Source organism: Tachyglossus aculeatus, chromosome 23 (genome assembly GCF_015852505.1).
Source record: "Tachyglossus aculeatus isolate mTacAcu1 chromosome 23, mTacAcu1.pri, whole genome shotgun sequence".
NCBI lineage: Eukaryota > Metazoa > Chordata > Mammalia > Monotremata > Tachyglossidae > Tachyglossus > Tachyglossus aculeatus.
Window position 1 is genome coordinate 10188394 of NC_052088.1, and position 17503 is coordinate 10205896.

Below are 17503 nucleotides of genomic sequence, written 5' to 3' on the forward strand. Positions count from 1 at the left end.
CGCGCGCGCTTGGTCCTTCCCTAATTTAGCAGCACTTCCGGCCACGTGAGGCCGTCCCCCGCACCCCGGTGACGTAGGCGGCGGGTGACGTCAGTGCGGAGGGGAACGCGGTGACGTGTCTCTATAAAAGCCCGCCTGAGGGGCCGATGGAGCCAGAGCGCGCGCGGCGGGCGCCGGGGTGGTCGGAGGCCCCCATCGGTCTCCCGGCAGGCTCCGCGGGCCCTCCCGGCATCCCCCGCGGCCGCCCTCCTCCTCCCCTCAGGGGGGCATCGGGGGGCCCTGAGGCGGGCCCGGGGAAGCCCCCCCACGCCGCCTCAGCCGGCGCCGGGGCCTGAGGAGCCCACGGACTTTGCCTTCCTCCCTCCCCCCCTCCTCGCCGTGAGGCAGGTGGAAGCCGTCCCCCACAGGAGGCGGCCACTCGCCCCCCTGCCTCCTTCCTCGCCAACGACACCGCCGCCGCCGAGGAGCCACATTTTTGTCTTGCTTCTCGGCCCTGACCGGTCCTGCCCCGACTGGTCGTGCCCGGTTCGGTTCTGCCCTGACCGGTCCTTGCCCTGACCGGTCCTTGCCCTGACTAGTTGTGCCCGGCCCGGCCTTGCCCTGACTGGTCCTTGCCCTGACTAGTTGTGCCCGGCCCGGCCTTGTCCTGACTGGTCCTTGACCTGACTAGTTGTGCCCGGCCTGGCCTTGCCCTGACTGGTCCTTGCCCTGACTAGTCGTGCCCGGCCTTGCCCTGACTGGTCCTTGCCCTGACTGGTCCTTGCCCTGACTGGTCCTTGCCCTGACTAGTTGTGCCCGGCCTGGCCTTGCCCTGATTGGTCCTTGCTCTGACTGGTCCTTGCCCTGACTAGTCGTGCCCGGCCCGGCCTTGCCCTGACTGGTCCTTGCCCTGACTAGTCGTGCCCGGCCCGGCCTGGCCTTGCCCTGACTGGTCCTTGCCCTGACTAGTTGTGCCCGGCCTGGCCTTGCCCTGACTGGTTCTTGCCCTGACTAGTTGTGCCCGGCCTTGCCCTGACTAGTTGTGCCCGGCCTTGCCCTGACTAGTTGTGCCCGGCCCGGCCTTGCCCTGACTGGTCCTTGCCCTGACTAGTTGTGCCCGGCCCGGCCTTGCCCTGACTAGTTGTGCCCGGCCCGGCTTTGCCCTGACTAGTTGTGCCCGGCCCGGCCTTGCCCTGACTGGTTCTTGCCCTGACTAGTTGTGCCCGGCCCGGCCTTGCCCTGACTAGTTGTGCCCGGCCCGGTCTTGCCCTGACTGGTCCTTGCCCTGACTGGTCCTTGCCTTGGCTAGCCGTGCCCGGCCCGGCCTTGCCCTGCCTGGTCCTTGCCCTGACTAGTTGTGCCCTGCCTGGTCCTTGCCCCGACTGGTCCGGCCCGGTTGTGCCGTGCCCAGCCGTGCCCAGCCCGGTCCCGTCCGGCCCCCAGGATGGGCTGCCCCCCGAGCCTGCCCCCCGGCCTGCCACGGCTCCGGCTCTTCTCGTCGAGGGCGGCATGACTCCCTGCTCCTCCTCCTCCTCCTCCTCCTCCTCCTCCTCCGGTGGGCAGCGGCAGGACGTCGGTCTCCCTCCCTCCCTCCCTCCCTGCCATTTCTCCCCGCTGACGGCGTCCGAAGGGACGGGGCCGGTGTCTTCGCCCTCCGATCCCCCCCGCCTCCACCGTGCTGCTGATGGTTAGCGCCGCACCGGTCGCATCCTCCGCCCCCGGGACCTGCCGCTGAAGCGGGGGAAGACTCGAACCCGCCACCCCCGGGACCTGCCGCCGAAGCGGGGGGGAAGATTCGAACCCGCCACCCCGGAGAAAGGGACCGAGATGACCACCGGGCCCGACCGGACTGTGTGAGGCCGGAGCGGGACCACCCATGTGGCCTGGGGAGTGAGGCTGATGCTCCGCAGCCCCTCGAGGCAGGTTCCTGCTTTGGGCCCCGCGGATGCAGCCCCGCTCTGCTTGAACGCTTTGGGATCTACCGGCCTTTTTTAATTTATTTATTTATCTTTTCGGCTCATTTTTTCCGAAAGCAATCGACGGGGGCCTCCCTGAAATACCTCCATACCAGGGAAGCCAAGGTTGTGAGTGTGGGGGGGATTTAGGGAAGTCGGGGAGACGCCTGCAGGAAGACCGAAGACCCTCTTTGGAAATTATCCCGTTGAGCCACTTCAGCGCTGCAAGTTATCCTGGGGCAAAATGGGGTAAGCGTCGAAAAAAAACCGGTTTTTTCTCTCTGCCTTAATGAAGCGTCGTGTCTGCATCTGTGAGCCCGAGGTTGGGTAGGGACTGTCTCTGTTCCGAATTGTACTTTCCAAGCGCTTAGTACAGCGCCCTGCAAACACTCAGCGCTCAAATACGAGTGAAGGAATGAACAAAACGAAATAATTTACCGTGGTCGGGTTCCCGCTTGGAGGGTGAAGGTAGATCGGGTTGGGATTGGAGGGAATGTGGGCTGAGATGGGGAAATGCCTAAAAACAGCCGCTTCTAATCGTTTTGGGGTTTATTAGGAGGTGAGGCCAGTTGGTCCTAATTTGGAGAACCGTTCCAGAGAGCAAGAACACCAGGGGATAGAGTTCAAATAGGATTAAGCTCGTTAATAATGGCATTTTATTAAGCGCTTAGTATGTGCAAAGCACTGTTCTAAGCGCTGGGGAGGTTACAAGGTAAGCACGGTGTTCCCCGGGGGGCTCACAGTCTTGATCCCCGTTTTACAGATGAGGTAACTGAGGCACCGAGAAGTGAAGTGACTTGCCCAAAGTCACACAGCTGACAGTCGGTGGAGCTCGTTGCGGGCAGGGAAGGTGTCTGCCAAATCGGTTGTATTGCACTCTCCCAAGCGCTTAGTACGGCGCTCTGCATAGAGTATGCGCTCAGTTGCCATAGGTGATGATTAAAACCGAATCGGTTTCTGCAGTGACTCGACGACCTGCCCCTGGGCTTTCTTCCCCACGTGAAATCCGATCACAAAATTAAATTACAGTATATCTTGAGCTTTGCCTTAAGTTAGTTTCCATCTGTCCATCCTCTCCCCCAACCCCTACACTCTGAAAAAGAGAAGTCTGCTCACCATTTATGTTCGCTATGGAAACTAGAAGTGAGAAAAAACTTCCCAAATTGTAGGCAGGCAGCAACTGCTAAAGAAATGCCATTTAATTCTACAGTGCCAAAGCTGAGCAAATCTTGTTTGTTCTTTCCATCGCATTCCAGCATAGGATCAGGGTAGGCAATGTTTTAATTAAAATCACCCCAAATCTCTTGGGATGTGGAGCGGGGGGAGTTTATGATAAGCCTTTATGCCTGCACTATAACCCCTCCCCTCACCCTCCATTCCCTCTCTGTACGAAACCATCCAACCCCCAACTGGGGTTACTTCATCTATAGCTAAGTGTTTCACCGCTTGCACCTCTATATTAAGATGAAAATTGTGTCATTGCTTAGATAACTAACCATTGGCCTTGATCTGTACGATATGGGAATGTTCCTGTTGCCTGAACTCTGACCAAATTCATTCAGTCGTATTTATTGAGCCCTTACTGTGAAGAGAAGTTGAGTCACAGCACCAAACCTTCCCACCGCCCTCGATCCTTGCCCATATTTCTGGATGATTTTGCCTTGGTTTCCTCCCCGCCAGCTGGGCTCGCTTTCAACTTTTTTTTTTTTTCCTTCGCTCACCCCATTCAGAAGCGATTCCGTTTTCTCTCTGGGCCCCTTGTTGTGATAACCTTTTTCCAAGTGGGGAATAGAGGGTCCGATAGTCTTGCTCTTCCATATGGGGGGATCTAGGGTTCTGGGGGTGTTGTAGTTTGCCCCGGTGCTGGTGCAGCTGGGTATGTGTGTGGGTATATGAGGGAGGAAAAGATGGGCACCTTAGGACCCCCTGCGCCTGGGTGGCTTTTTGCGGCACCTGGGAATCTTGGCACTTGGGTCCGTGGGTATCAGTCTGTTGGAGGCTTGCAGACAGAGGTCTAGGCAGCAGGTTTGCAGAGAAAGGGAGAGAGATTCACTGCCTGCTAATGGCAGTGGGAGTAACGAGAACTTTGCAGGGGGGAGAGAGGAAACAGTGGAAGAAGGGAGAAGGCCCTCGTTGTGGGCCTGTCTTTTTGTTGACTGTACTCTCCTAAGCGCTTAGTACAGTGCTCTGTACTCAGTGACGATTGAGTGAATGCAGATTTCCCTTGACTCGGTCCCTTAACGTTTCTGCCAGCCCCCCCACCCCCCAGTTCCTCTTCTCCTTCACTCATCCATCATTCCCCTCTCCCGCCCCCCCCACCTCGTTCTTCTGCAGAAGCTCCCAGCTCTTCCTGCCGCCTCGGAATTGCTACTGTGAAGCTGAAGGGAGGGAGGAAAGGAGGGGGAGGGGGATACACTGCGGCATGTGCCAGGTGGCGTGAGACTGTGCAGAAGCCGGGGGGCCCTGGGGCTGGCTCTCTGGAGCTCTCGGGCCGGGTGGGTGTCACCTCTGGCACCCCAACCCCACGTCCACTCGTACATCTTAGTTGCCAGCTAACCGTGCCAGGCTTTACAGAAGGCAAATAAGACGTTTAACTCGCTGGGCTCCTCGAATAAGCATATCTCTACCAAGCTGTCATCCGGACAGCTCATGTACACCACCTGCTACGAACTTCAGCTCCTTCCTAAAACTTCTCACTCCCTAAAAGCCAATGACATCATTGTATCTGACTGAGAAGACTGATGCCATCAGGCAGAAGCCCCCCCAGGTACCCTCTATTCTTTCTGACTCTCCTCCCCACCACCCCCCATCTGGCTTTTCCTCTCCTGTTTCCTACCTGACTTCCAATCTGCCCGTGACTTTCTTTATACATATAAAAAAATCACATTGGATTCAAACTACAGCGTCCAGATCTAAATCTCCGATCATAACCAAGCCTTCTATCCGACACAGAGACTTCTCTCATGGCGTCTTAAATTTGTAGGATAACTACATAGGGCAAGCGGCATCACTTTGTGGATAGAGCACGGGCCTGAGAGTCAGAAGGTCATGACTCTCTAATCCCAGCTTCACTACTTGTCTGCTGGGTGGCCTTGGGCAAGTCACTTCACTTCTCTGGGCCTCAGTTACCCCATCTGTAAACTGGGGATTAAGACTCTGAACCCCAGGGGGGACAGGGACTGTGTCCAACCCGATTTGTTTGTATCCACCCCAGCACTTAGTACAGTGCCTGGCAATAGTAAATGCTTAACAAATACCACAATTATTATTATTTACACTTATCCCCCTCCCTCCTGAATCAATCTAGTTTTCCATTTTGCTCCTCACCCGCCTTCAACTTCCAAATCTTCTTTGACTCCCCTTTTTTAATAGCATTACAGACTACTATGCACTGGGGTAGATACAAAGATAATCGGCCGGACACAGACCCATGTAGGGCTCACTGCCAATTCTTCAGAAGTTTGTGGATCTGCCTGCCCCTGCTTCCAAGTTCCACCACCACCTAGAGTGGGTTGGGGTTTTCTCTTCTGGGTATATGCCTCTGCATATATGTGGTTGACCTTTTGGGCTGCTAGGAGTTGGGGGAGATGTGGGGTGTGTCCCATCTCTACTCCATGGGGGAATTCAATTACTAATGCTACTACTGCCACTGAGGCACTTGGATTATAGGCAGTCATATTTGAGTGCTTAGAATGATAGTAATGGTGTGTGTTAAGCACTATGTGCCAAGCACTCTTCCAAGTGCTGGGGTAGATGCAAGTTAATTGGGTTGGATACAGTCCCACATAGGGTTCACAGTCTTAATCCCCAGTTTAACAGATGAGGGAATTGAGGCCCAGAGGAGTGAAGTGACTTGCCCAAAGTCACACAGCAGACAAGTGGCAGAACTGGGATTAGAACCCAGGTCCTTCTCCCAGACCCATGCTCTCTCCACTGGACCACGTTGCTTCTCTGTGTTGCAGGGCACTGTCCAAAGTGCTTAGGAGAGTGCCTGTTCCCTGCCCGTGAGTTTACTGTCAACAGCCTCCTTGCTAGACTCTCTGCTTCCAGCTTCAGCCCATGCTACAGAAACAGAAAAGAACCCCTCTCCTCAGCCTGCAGTCTAATCAAGTCAAACTTGCACATATTCAGGTGTACCTTCAATTACTTATTTTGATATTGCATCCTGATCTATTCACTCTGATCCTTGTTCATCCTGCCCCCTACTATTGGTAAATATTTTGTATGTCCATCTTCCCTAGAATGCAGGCTCCTCGTGAGCAGAGGATATGCTTGTTGTTCTGTTGAGCTTTGAGAAGTGTTCAACAAATACCATTTACTAGTTCTACTCTTCAAAAGCCCCCAGTGACCCCCTTCTCATCCCCAAGGCCTCAAAATTCCTGACTGTGGGCTTCAGTTTCCTCCCCAAGCTGCCTTCTTTCCCTTTCTGCCCTTGTCTTCAGTTGCACTCCACTCCTACCCACCATCCTTTCCAGGTTTTGTCATCCTTGGTCAGAATGCAGTCTTTTTGCCTTGTCCGGGTGACACTCTTTACCAACATAACCATCACACCCTCCAGAGTTTTAGCAGAAATTCCTCCCTCCCGAAGTCTTGCCAGATTATCGCAAACCCCGCTTTCCCGCCTCCCTGTATGATACTTCAAAGTCTGTGTAGGTATTTATCCATTCTCTCAAGTGTCTCTTCCAGTCCAGCTCTTGTATTGTTATCAGTTGTACTTGAATGCTTACTCTATACAACACCCTACATTAGTCCCTGAAGTGAGTTGGAACAGTTTAAGACCTGATTGCAGTTGAAGATCTTACTCTCAAATGTTGGGGAGCAAGCAAACATAAACCACAAAGTAACTGCGTAAACGTGAGTTGAAACAGAAGTAGTGAGGGAATGGTTAATGGCGTGATTAGGGGAGCAAGGAGTTAGAAAGGATTGCATTTTTTGTCCAATTTCATTTTATGTATTTGACCAAATGGCAGATTGCTGTCTGGTTATTTATACCCACTGTGGATATTCCATGCCCCCCCCACCAAATCAAGTTTGTTATTCAACACATGGACACATGGAATGATACTCTTGGAACTTGGAAACATGGGGAGACTTAGTCTTGATGTAGCCAAATGGCCGTTTCAAGGTGGTCAGCTCCCTGAGAACAAGTGGCTCTCCAGACTGGAGCTTCTGGGCTGTGAAAACGGCCCACATCCTCCATTTCAGTCCCTCAGTGGCATGTACTGAGCACTTGCAATGTGCAGAACATCGTATCAAGCATTTGGGAAAGGAAGATACAATAGACTTTGTTAGATGCAATCCCTGCCCATTATATGGTCTATAGGAAGAGTTGGACATTAAAATCATTTTCAGATAAGGGAAGCAGTAGAGTAGAAGGCTTTGTTTATAAGTTTTGTGGGGCTGAGGTGAGTACCAGAGGGCTCAAAGCAAACATGGCAAATGGACTTCATAGAAGGAGGGTGGTCTGCAGTGGGCTTTGGGAGTGTGAGGGGGAAGAGATGCCACGTGCTTCTGAAGGGGTCGGAGGATGTTTGTCATTCTTAACCCCCTTCCCCTCACCCTGCCGCTAATCATTCTGTCGGGGCTCCCACTTGAAGTCCCCACATCTGTTCAAATGCATAATAAACCTTCGGTCAGCTGGATGAGTAAAGAGAAAATGGCTATTCTTTCTTTTTTTCTTCTTCTTCCCAAGGGGCTGGGGAAGTTCAGGGGAAGAAGAATAATTTTCTAGTTCATTAAAGTGCTTGGTTATTCCGTAGCTTTTCTTCTGCAGGGCTCTCTCTGCCTGGTGTCTTGGAAGCTTGAATGAGTAAACTGGGCAGCCTTAAAAAAACAAAAACAAATAAGCAAAAAATGCCCACAAAACAGGCGAATTAACACTTACTGGTAGTATCAGGCTCCTAGTTTAGGGAAATTTGATTTAATCAGCTAATTTTAATAATATACTTATATATTTAATATAGTAATAATAAACTAATCTGCTAATTTTACATTCTTTCCCTCTGGCTTATTTGACAGCTCGAATCCCTTTCCCTTTTTGGCTAAGGTTTCCGAAAGTAATCAGTAGTAAAATACTTTTGAGTGTCTAAGAAGGCCTTGGCACTGTACTAAGGACTTCCTGTACTCAGTGGCTTGTCCTTTTTATTAGTAAGTTAGTGACTACTTACTGTGCATTCTTCAGCACATCTTGGTCTTGCCAGTAGTACAATAAAGGAATTAGAATATTCAGATAAGGGACTTTTTAGATGGCAGGGAACAGGTCTACCAGCTTGGTTCTATTGCATCAATCAATCGTATTTATTGAGCGCTTACTGTTTTCAGAGCACTGTACACTGCTTTGGACAGTACAGTAACAGAGGTGATAGACATGTTCCCTGCAAAGTGAGTATAGAGTCTACTTTTACTTTCCCAAGCATTTAGTACTTTGCTGTGCACATAGTAAGCACTTAATAAATACATTGATAAATTGCTTAAACTTACCCCTTTGCAGGCTTCCAATTCTTACTGCTACAAATTAGCACCCTTTTTAGCTGTGAAGTTTTTCCTCTATCCTGTCATAGACACTAAGAAGTAAGTGCTAGAACAGTTTAACTTAGACTTTCAAGGTCCAAAAGCATGACAGGTAGGGTTAACTTTACCTAGAACCTGGTTTTGTTGAGAAAAGTGAAATCCTCCATCAAAATTGGGATAAACAGGTTAAAGCAAGTATTTTTTTCTCTCTCTTTTTTTTTTTTTTTTGCCAGAATAGCATTGAGAGAGACATGAGGGTAGAGGTCAGATGTAGGTTCAATTCTGCTAAACACTTAAAGGAATAATCAAGAAATTGTAAGATTCTGAACTAGTATACTGCAGCTCAATCTATACCTGTCGTCATTGCTGTTCTCTCTCCTTCTCTCTTCCCACCTCCCAACATGATGAACCTGGGGTTCTTTGGAAAGTTGAGTAAAATTAAGAGAAATATTTTTCACAGGAAAACGTGGTAGCCTTTTGCAGTAGTTATTTGGCTGATTTGCCCAAAACAAAAAGATTTAGTCTGCCATGTTTTGGGGTTTTGCTGTACTTGGAGAAATGATTTCAAAGTCTTTTATTTTAAACAGGCCAATCACACTTCCTGTCCTGTGCTTTTTAAATCTTCTGTACCCGTAATTCCTATTTTCTTGGTTGATTGCAAAATCAATAATGTATGAACAAAATGTAATGCCAAAGCCCCAAACCTGACCCAATTTCTATAAATTCAGAACCTAGTGCATTGTGACTGGGAAAACTGCCATTCGTCATTTGAATACTGAGATGTTAAGGCTTAAAAAAAAATCTTATTCTTAACTCAGCTCAAGAATGAAAAAAGAAAATTTGGGATCTCATATGTGACTTTTTATTGATTTATTGAAAATACCAGTTCAGTTAAAGGGGAAACTACTGGCTGATCATTTACACAGTATGCTTAGAACTGTCAACTGCGTGTGTCCTTAATAATGACCATTTTGGGATACGACTTTGTGTTCAAACCAGTGGCTGCGACTAGCCCCATCTTTGCCTTGTTGAGGCAACATTTTAGGGTTTGAACCCACTCTGTCCTTCACCTTGCCACCCAGCGAGGCTTCAAGGAAGGAAATTGAGAAGCAACATGGCCTAGTGGATAGAGCCTGAGAGTCGGAAGGATCTGGGTTCGAATTCAAGCTCCGCCATTTGTCTGCTGTGTGACCTTGGGCAAGTCAATTCACTTCTGTGCCTGTTTCCTCGTCTGTAAAATGGGGGTTGACTGCGAGCCTTACTTGTGATAGGGACTGTGTCCTACCTGATTATTTTGTCCCTTCCCTAGCACTTGGAACAGAGCTTGGCACATGGTAAATGCTTAACAAATACCATAAAAAAAGGAAATGGGTTAAGCCCAGGACTTCTGGTATTCCCAAGCAGCTCCAGACGGGAAGCCCAGTCGAGGATGTGACCCTGTGGCAATATTCCCTCTGCATCCTTGTCCTTCCTAATCCTTCCATGTAAAAGACCAACAAGGACAAATGCTCACTCCTCCCAGAGTTCTCTGGCTCACATTTTGAAAAACCACCAGGCGGACGAAACTAGTGCAATTTTTCCATTTTCCCACATATTTGGCCCCATTCGCACCCAACAAACCTGAGAGCTTTTCAGCCCTGTCTGACGCACGGTGATTAATTGTGATGCAGTTACTACTACTCCACGACCACGAAGGCCAACCAAATCAAAGCAAGTGCAGCTTTTCAGGATTTATGTGAAGTGCGGTACTGTGCAGTGATGTAATTTAAGGACGGGTTGGAAGGAGCGCAGCCACCTGAAAATAAGAAGTCTCTTCCAGAAATGAAACCATTACAGTGAATGAACAAAAAAGTCTTTCTACCATCGTACGTTTGTGATGGCAGACAGTCTCGTCACTGGATAAACCTGGGAGTCTGTGACGTGCTTGGCAGAGTGTCTGTGCAGGTTACGGTGTTCATTAGATTCGGGGAATGAACAAGATATTCAGAAAGGTTCTGTCTGAGGGCACTTCAGAACATTTTGCTGGTTTCCAGTAGTGGTTGTTCTCCCCGCCAAGAGGAATGCAGTTTGCAACTCAGCGTGGCCTAGTGGAAAGAGAATGTGCCTGGAAGTCAGAAGGTCATGAGTTTTAATTGCAGCTCTGCCACTTGTCTGCTGTGTGACCCTGGGCAAGTCATTTAACTTCTCTGTGCCTCAGTTACTTTGTCTGTAAAATGGGGATTGAGAGTATGAACTCCATATGGAACAGGGACTGTGTCCAACTCGATTTGCTCGTATCCACCCCCCCCCCCCCCCAATGCTTAGTAGAGAGAAGCAGCATGGCTCAGTGGAAAGAGCCCGGGCTTTGGAGTCAGAGGTCATGGATTCAAATCCTGGCTCCACCAATTGTCAGCTGTGTGACTTTGGGCAAGTCACTTCACTTCTCTGGGCTTCAGTTTCCTCATCTGTAAAATGGAGATTAAGACTGTGAGCCCCATGTGGGACAACGTGATCACCTTGTATCCCCCCCAGTGCTTTGCACATAGTAAGCGCTTAACAAATACCATCATTATCATTATTACAGTGCCTGGCACATAGTAAGTGCTTAACACATGCCATTATTATTATTTATTATTACTACTGTTGGGTGTGGCATACATACCCAACTTCAACCCTGCCCACGTTCAGAGCTAGACTTCAGGCATTTGCCGTTTATCCCCAACCCCACAGCACTTATGTACCTATCTATAAATTATTTATTATAAATTGTATGGATTGACGCCTGTCTTCCCCCTCTTTACTGTAGGCCTCTTGTGGGCAGGGAACTCTCTTGGATTGTCCTCACCCGGTTGCTTAGAACAGTGCTCTGCACATGCGAAGTGCTCTATAAATAACATCAGGTAGTGGGAGAAGCAATTAAAAGCAGCTCACACCAGAGAATGGGTTTTGCCTAGCGATTGTTTCTCCCATTGCCTGAGAAAGATACTGTCTTAGCCATCTGTTATCCGTCCCCTGTAAGTAGACATCACCTCCAGTTGGCTGGAGGTCATCTAAATAAATAATTGTGGTATGTGTTAAATGCTTACCATGTTCCAGGCACTGGCGCTGATACAGGCAAACCTTCTTGGACACAGTCCCTGTCTCACATGGGGCTCACGGTCTCAATCCCCATTTTACAAATGAGGTAACTGGCACAGAGAAGTGAAGTGACTTGCTCACGATTGCACAGCAGACAAGTGGCGGAGCTGGAATTCGAACCCAGATCCTTCTGATTCCCAGGCCTGGGCTCTATCCACTAGGCCACACTGCTTCTAGATCCCCTAAGGCCCATGAGCTTACCCTAAATGGCCAACATGGAGTACAACAAATCTAAGACTGTGAGTGTGGTAAGGAGTAACTTGAGGCGGGCAGTCCATTTCTCCTCTCAGAAATCTGTATCTGCTGCATCAGCAACTCTGCTGAAGAAGTTAGAGCTCCTAAGGGAGCAGATTTCTGTGCTTTGATTGAGTATCTTAAATTCGAAGTGATCTTGATTTTTTTTTTTTAATTTAAATTTTTAACTTGCCAAGAAACTGGAGAAGCAGCGTGGCTCCCTGGAAAGAGCACGGACTTGGGATTCAGAGGTCATGGGTTCTAATCACGGCTCCGCCGCTTATTGGGTGTGTGACTTTGGGCAAGTCACCGCACTTCTCCATGCCTCAGTTCCCTCATCTGTAAAATGGGGATTAAGGCTGTGAGCCCCACGTGGGACAGTCTGATCACCTTGTATCCCCCCCAGCGCGTAGAACAATGCTTTGCACTGTGCACTGTGGGCTCACAGTCTTAATCCTTATTTTATGGATGAGGTAACTGAGGCCCAGGGAAATGAAGTGACTTACCCAAGGTCACAAGGCAGGCAAAGGCAGATGAGTGGTGGACACGGGTCCTCTGACGCCCAGGCCCTATCCATTAGCATTAACAAATCATTATTATTATAAGCACCCGCCCAAACTGCTCTTTCGTCAACTGAAATTAATGCTGCTGCCATTCCTCGGTACTGGAGAAAGGAACTATCCCTGGGGTTCAGTTTAGGAAATTCCTGGCATTTCTCCCTGTGCTCTTCCCACCCCAAATCACTTCTAAAGCATTAATGAATTAAAATCCATTCCAATACTTTCCAAATAAGAATAGTGTCCCAGGGGGTTATCTCTGGGTGTTAATCAGTGGATTAACACTGGAGCACTTTTTGTAGGTAGAGCACTGTACTGAGTGTTTGGAAGGGTACAGTGCTGCAGAGTTGGTAGACATAATAATAATAATGGCATTTATTAAGCGCTTACTATGTGCAAAGCACTGTTCTAAGACATGGTTCTTGCCCACAGTGAGCCAAGCCAGGATAGTTCAGTTGTTCCTTCCCTGGGTACTACCAATTGTAGTAATACATCCAGAATATTTGAATTAGGAGGAGGGAACTTTTTATTTATAGTTTATTTGTATTTATTTATAGTTTATATATTCATTCATTCAATCGTATTGAGCGCTTACTATGTGCAGAGCACTGTACTATGCTCTTGGGAAGTACAGGTCGGCAACATATAGAGACGGTCCCGACCCAACAGTGGGCTTACAGTCTAGAAGATATAAAAATTCTATAAAAAATTATATAAAAAAGATATATAAAATTTTCACAAGGGCTGTAAGCAGAATGGATCCTGTGTAGGCTGTAACTCATAAAAATTGTTTGTTAGATCCATCAAATATTTACCTCCTCTTGGAATGTTAGGTAATTTCCCTCCCATACCCATAAATTCAGAACTCATCTGTAGTTGAACCCAACTGTTATTCCTGAATTACTCCACATCTTTGCTGATATTTTTTCTTCAGCTCCACAAATTTGGCTAATGTGCTGCTTTCAATCCGAGCGCTCATCCGAAGAAACCTGATCCATTCTTCGATCCTCTCCGTTACAGCATCTAAAACACACAAGCCACCTGCTGGCTCTGGCCAATCTAAACTTTAATACCCCTGTTCTTTACCTTTATTGTCCTGAGATGATGACGATGATAGTGATTGTTGTGGTATTTAAGCAGTTACTATGAGCCAAGTGCTGGGTTGGAATGAGAGTAATCAGATTGGACACAATCCCTGTCCCACATGGAGTTCACATTCGTAAGACGGAGGGAGAACAGGTATCAAATCCCCCATTTTACAGATGAGGGAACTGAAGTGTAGATAAGTGACTTGCCCAAGGTCACACTGCAGGCAAGGGGCAGAACTGGGATTAGAACTCAGGCCGTCTGCCCCCAAGTCTGTGCTCTTTCCACTGGACCACACTACGTCCCAGTGCTTAGAACAGTGCTTTGCACATAGTAAGTGCTTAATAAATGCCATTATTATTATTCTCTATAAAAAATTTCATCTCTCTCTCTCTCTCTCTCTCTCTCTCTCTCATTCTTTTTTTTTGTATTTAAACTCTTACTATATGCCAGACACTACAGTAAGCCCTGGGGGTAGACACTGGAACAGTGCTTGGCACATAGTGAGCACTTATCAAATACTATTATTATTATTATCATCATCATTATTATTTTTATTACAAGCTAATCAGGTTGGATTCGTCCTATGTCCCATATGGGGCTCACAATCTTAATCCTTATTTAATGGATGAGGTAACTGAGGCCCAGGGAAATGAAGTGACTTACCCAAGGTCACAAGGCAGACAGAGGCAGATGAGCGGCGGACACGGGTCCTCTGACGCCCGGGCCCTATCCATTAGGCCACACTACTCTCTTTACAGCTTCGAGGAGAGCACTTTGAAGTGGAAGGTAGCTGAATCCAGTAAGGCCTTTCAAAGGCTCTCTCGCCTGTGAGGTCTCAGCATGCTCTAAGCCACGATGTGTGAAGTTCAACCGTCCAGTCTGGGCACTGAGCTTCATTCATTCATTGTCGTACTTATTGAGCACTTACTGTGTGCAGAGTACTTAACTAAGCACTTGGGAGAATACAAACAGACACATTCCCTGCCCACAAGGAGCTCACAGTCTAGAGGAGGGGAGACAGACATCAGTACAAATAAATAAATGGCAGATATGTAAATAAGTGCTGTGGGGCTGGGAGGGAGGAAGAGCAAAGGGAGCAAGTCAGGAGGAAGAGAGTGGGAGAAGAGGAAACGGGGGGCTTAGTCTGCATAGCCCTCTTGGAGGAGATGTGCCTTCAGTGAGGCTTTGAAGGTGGGAGAGAGTAATTATCTGTTGGATTTGAGGAGGGAGGGCGTCCAGACCAGAGGCAGGATGTGGGCTAGGGATTGGCGGTGAGATAGGTGAACTCGAGGTACAGTGAGGAAGGTTAGCAGTAGAGGAGTGAAGTGTGCGGGCTGGGCTGAAGGAAGAGAGTAGCGAGGTGAGGTACGAGGGGGCTAAGAGGTGGAGTGTTTTGTGGGAGAAGGGTGAGGGGACTGCCTAGGACACTTCTCTGAGGTCAGCCTGGCTGGGGCTGTCCGGTCATCAAGTCAAAGCGCTGCCGCTACCTCGGTCTAACTCTACTAACGGAGGGGCTTTCGTTCATTTAGTCGTTTTTATGGAGCCCGTACTGTGTGTAAAGCACTATACTAAGTGCTTGGGAGAAGGTAATACAACCATAGACACATACCCTGCCCACAAGGAGCTTACAGTCTAGATGTGGGGAGACAAACACTGACATAAATGTCTAGAGGCGGGCAGCCTCAGTGGGAAGGAAGATGTACAAACGGAACAGAAGGGAAATTGCTTTCCAGCGTGATGGCCTAGCAAGCCTCTCCTTGGTCTTTTTTTGTGCTGCGTAACTTTGCTGCAAAGAGTGAAAATGGTCTCTAGTGCCAGATGGTTCACCGTATTTCTAGGATTCTTTTGAATCTGTTTTTAATCCCAGGGCGAGAGGAAGGGTCTGGGGATTTTTAGCTTTCTCAAGGCCCCTAGCATTAATGATGGTGAAGACTGTAAGATCCTTGTAGGTCTCCCGACTCTGTCCTCAACTCTGTTGAGAAGCAGTGTGGCCAAGTGGATAGAGCATGGGCCTGGGAATCAGAAGGTCCTGGGTTCTAGTCCTGTTTGCTGTGTGACCTTGAGCAAGTCATTTAACTTTTCTGGGCCTCAGTTACCTCATCTGTGAAATGGGGGTTAAGACTCTGAGCCCCATGTGGGACCTGGACAGTATCCAAGCTGATTTGTTTGTATCCACCCCAGTGCTTAGCACAGTGCCTGGCATCTAGTAAAGCACTTAACAAATACTATTATTACTATTAGGGATAGGGCTCTGCCCACAATAAGCACTCAAAAAATTCACCTGATTGATTAAAATTCATATAATCAGTCTGATTACATTCAAAATTAAAGAGCTTTTGTTTCTAAAGGAAGAGGAGGATGGAGACAAAATCATAAACCCTGCTTGTGGGCAGGGAAACACGTCTACCAACTCAGTTATATTGTACTTTCGTGAACACTCAGTTCAGTGTTCTGCCCACAGTAAGCGCCCAATAAATATGATCAATTAAAGGATGGAATCCTATTTGCACCTCTTCAATGAAAATTTCCTTTGCAAGGGGGATGAATGCGTTAGCAGTCATCTGTCAATAATTAGCAGCTGCTGCTCTATCCAGGAGGCAAATGGTGGATTTTTCAGGTTTATAGCTGAAGTCCCTTGCCCCATTGGTGTCTGTGTTTTAGGAGTTGAACTGTGAAGTTCAATTCAGCCCTCTCAATCCATAAGATGAAAGTGGGGTGGCCTGGTGGCTTCTCACATGCCTGTATCCCTCCCTTTACATGGCTTAGTGGAAAGAGACCGGATTTAGGAGTCAGAAGACTCCTGGAGTCTTGAAGGAGCAGCGTGGCTTAGTGGAAAGAACCCGGGCTCTGGAGTCAGAGGTCAGGGGTTCAAATCCCGGCTCCACCAATTGTCAGCTGTGTGACTTTATGCAAGTCACTTTTCTGGGCTTCAGTTACCTCATCTGTAAAATGGGGATTAAGACTGTGAGCCCCACCGTGGGACAACCTGACCACCTTGCAGTAATAACAATAATGGCATTTATTAAGTGCTTACTATTCGCAAAGCACTGTTCTAAGTGCGGGGGAGATTACAAGGTGATCAGGTTGTCCCACGGGGGGCTCACAGTCTTCATCCCCATTTGCCAGATGAGGGAACTGAGGCCCAGAGAAGTAAAGTGACTTGCCCAAAGTCACACAGCTGACAATTGGCAGAGGTGGGATTTGAACCCACAACCTCTGACTCCCAAGCCTGGGCTCTTTCCACTGAGTCATGCTGCTTCTGTAACCTTGTAACCTCCCCAGTGCTTAGAACAGTGCTTTGTAAGCGCTTAATAAATGCCATTATTATTATTATTATTATTATTATGACCTGGACTCTATTCCCACCTCCACCACGTACCTGCTGTGTGACCTTAGGCAAGTCACTTCTCCTCTGTGCTTCAGTTCCCTCATCTGCAAGTTGGGGATTTAATCCCTCCTCCTTAAACTATTAGCCCCAAGTGGGACCTGATAATCTTGTAAGTAACTCAGTGCTTAATATGGTGCTCAGCACATAGTGCTTAACAAATACCACGATTGTTATTATTACTGTTATTCTTCCCCTGCGGACCCTGACTGACTTATGCCCACTCTAAATGATTTGGAATGTGATGTAATATCCTGTGCTGGTAAGGCAGAGAAAGAGGGGAGCAGGAAAGTTGTTCCAAAGGGACTTGGGGTTCACCAGTAGCTGGGGCGTTCTGGTATAGTAAGTGTTTGGGGAAGCTAGTTTTGTACAGTAACTTTGAATCTCTCAGAGAATGCATCGTCAGGGAAGCAGTGTGGCCTAGTGAAAAGCACACAGGCCTGGGAGCCGGTGGACCTAGGTTCTCATCCTGGCTTCCTCTACTTGCCTGCTGTCTGACCTGGGGCAAGTCACCTAACCTTTCTGTGCCTCAATTCCCTATCTGCAGAATAGGGGTTTAATATCTCTTCTTCCTCCTACTTAGACTGTGAGCCCCATGTGGGGCCTGATTGTCTTGTTTTTACCTCAGTGCTTAGTAAAGTGCTTGGCACATATTATTATGATTCTTATTTTCTTAC

At 48.4% G+C, this 17503-nt stretch overlaps 1 protein-coding gene across 1 annotated transcript in view; it reads left to right on the forward strand.

Annotated features, from left to right (window-relative positions):
* Positions 1-372: 372 nt before the first annotated feature.
* HOMER1 (homer scaffold protein 1) overlaps positions 373-17503 on the forward strand; it is a 99577-nt gene continuing 82446 nt past the window's right edge. The window contains exon 1 of the mRNA XM_038765595.1: positions 373-2183. Coding sequence (XP_038621523.1) covers positions 2179-2183 — 5 coding nt within the window. The 5' untranslated portion in view covers positions 373-2178. The remainder of the gene's footprint in view (positions 2184-17503) is intronic.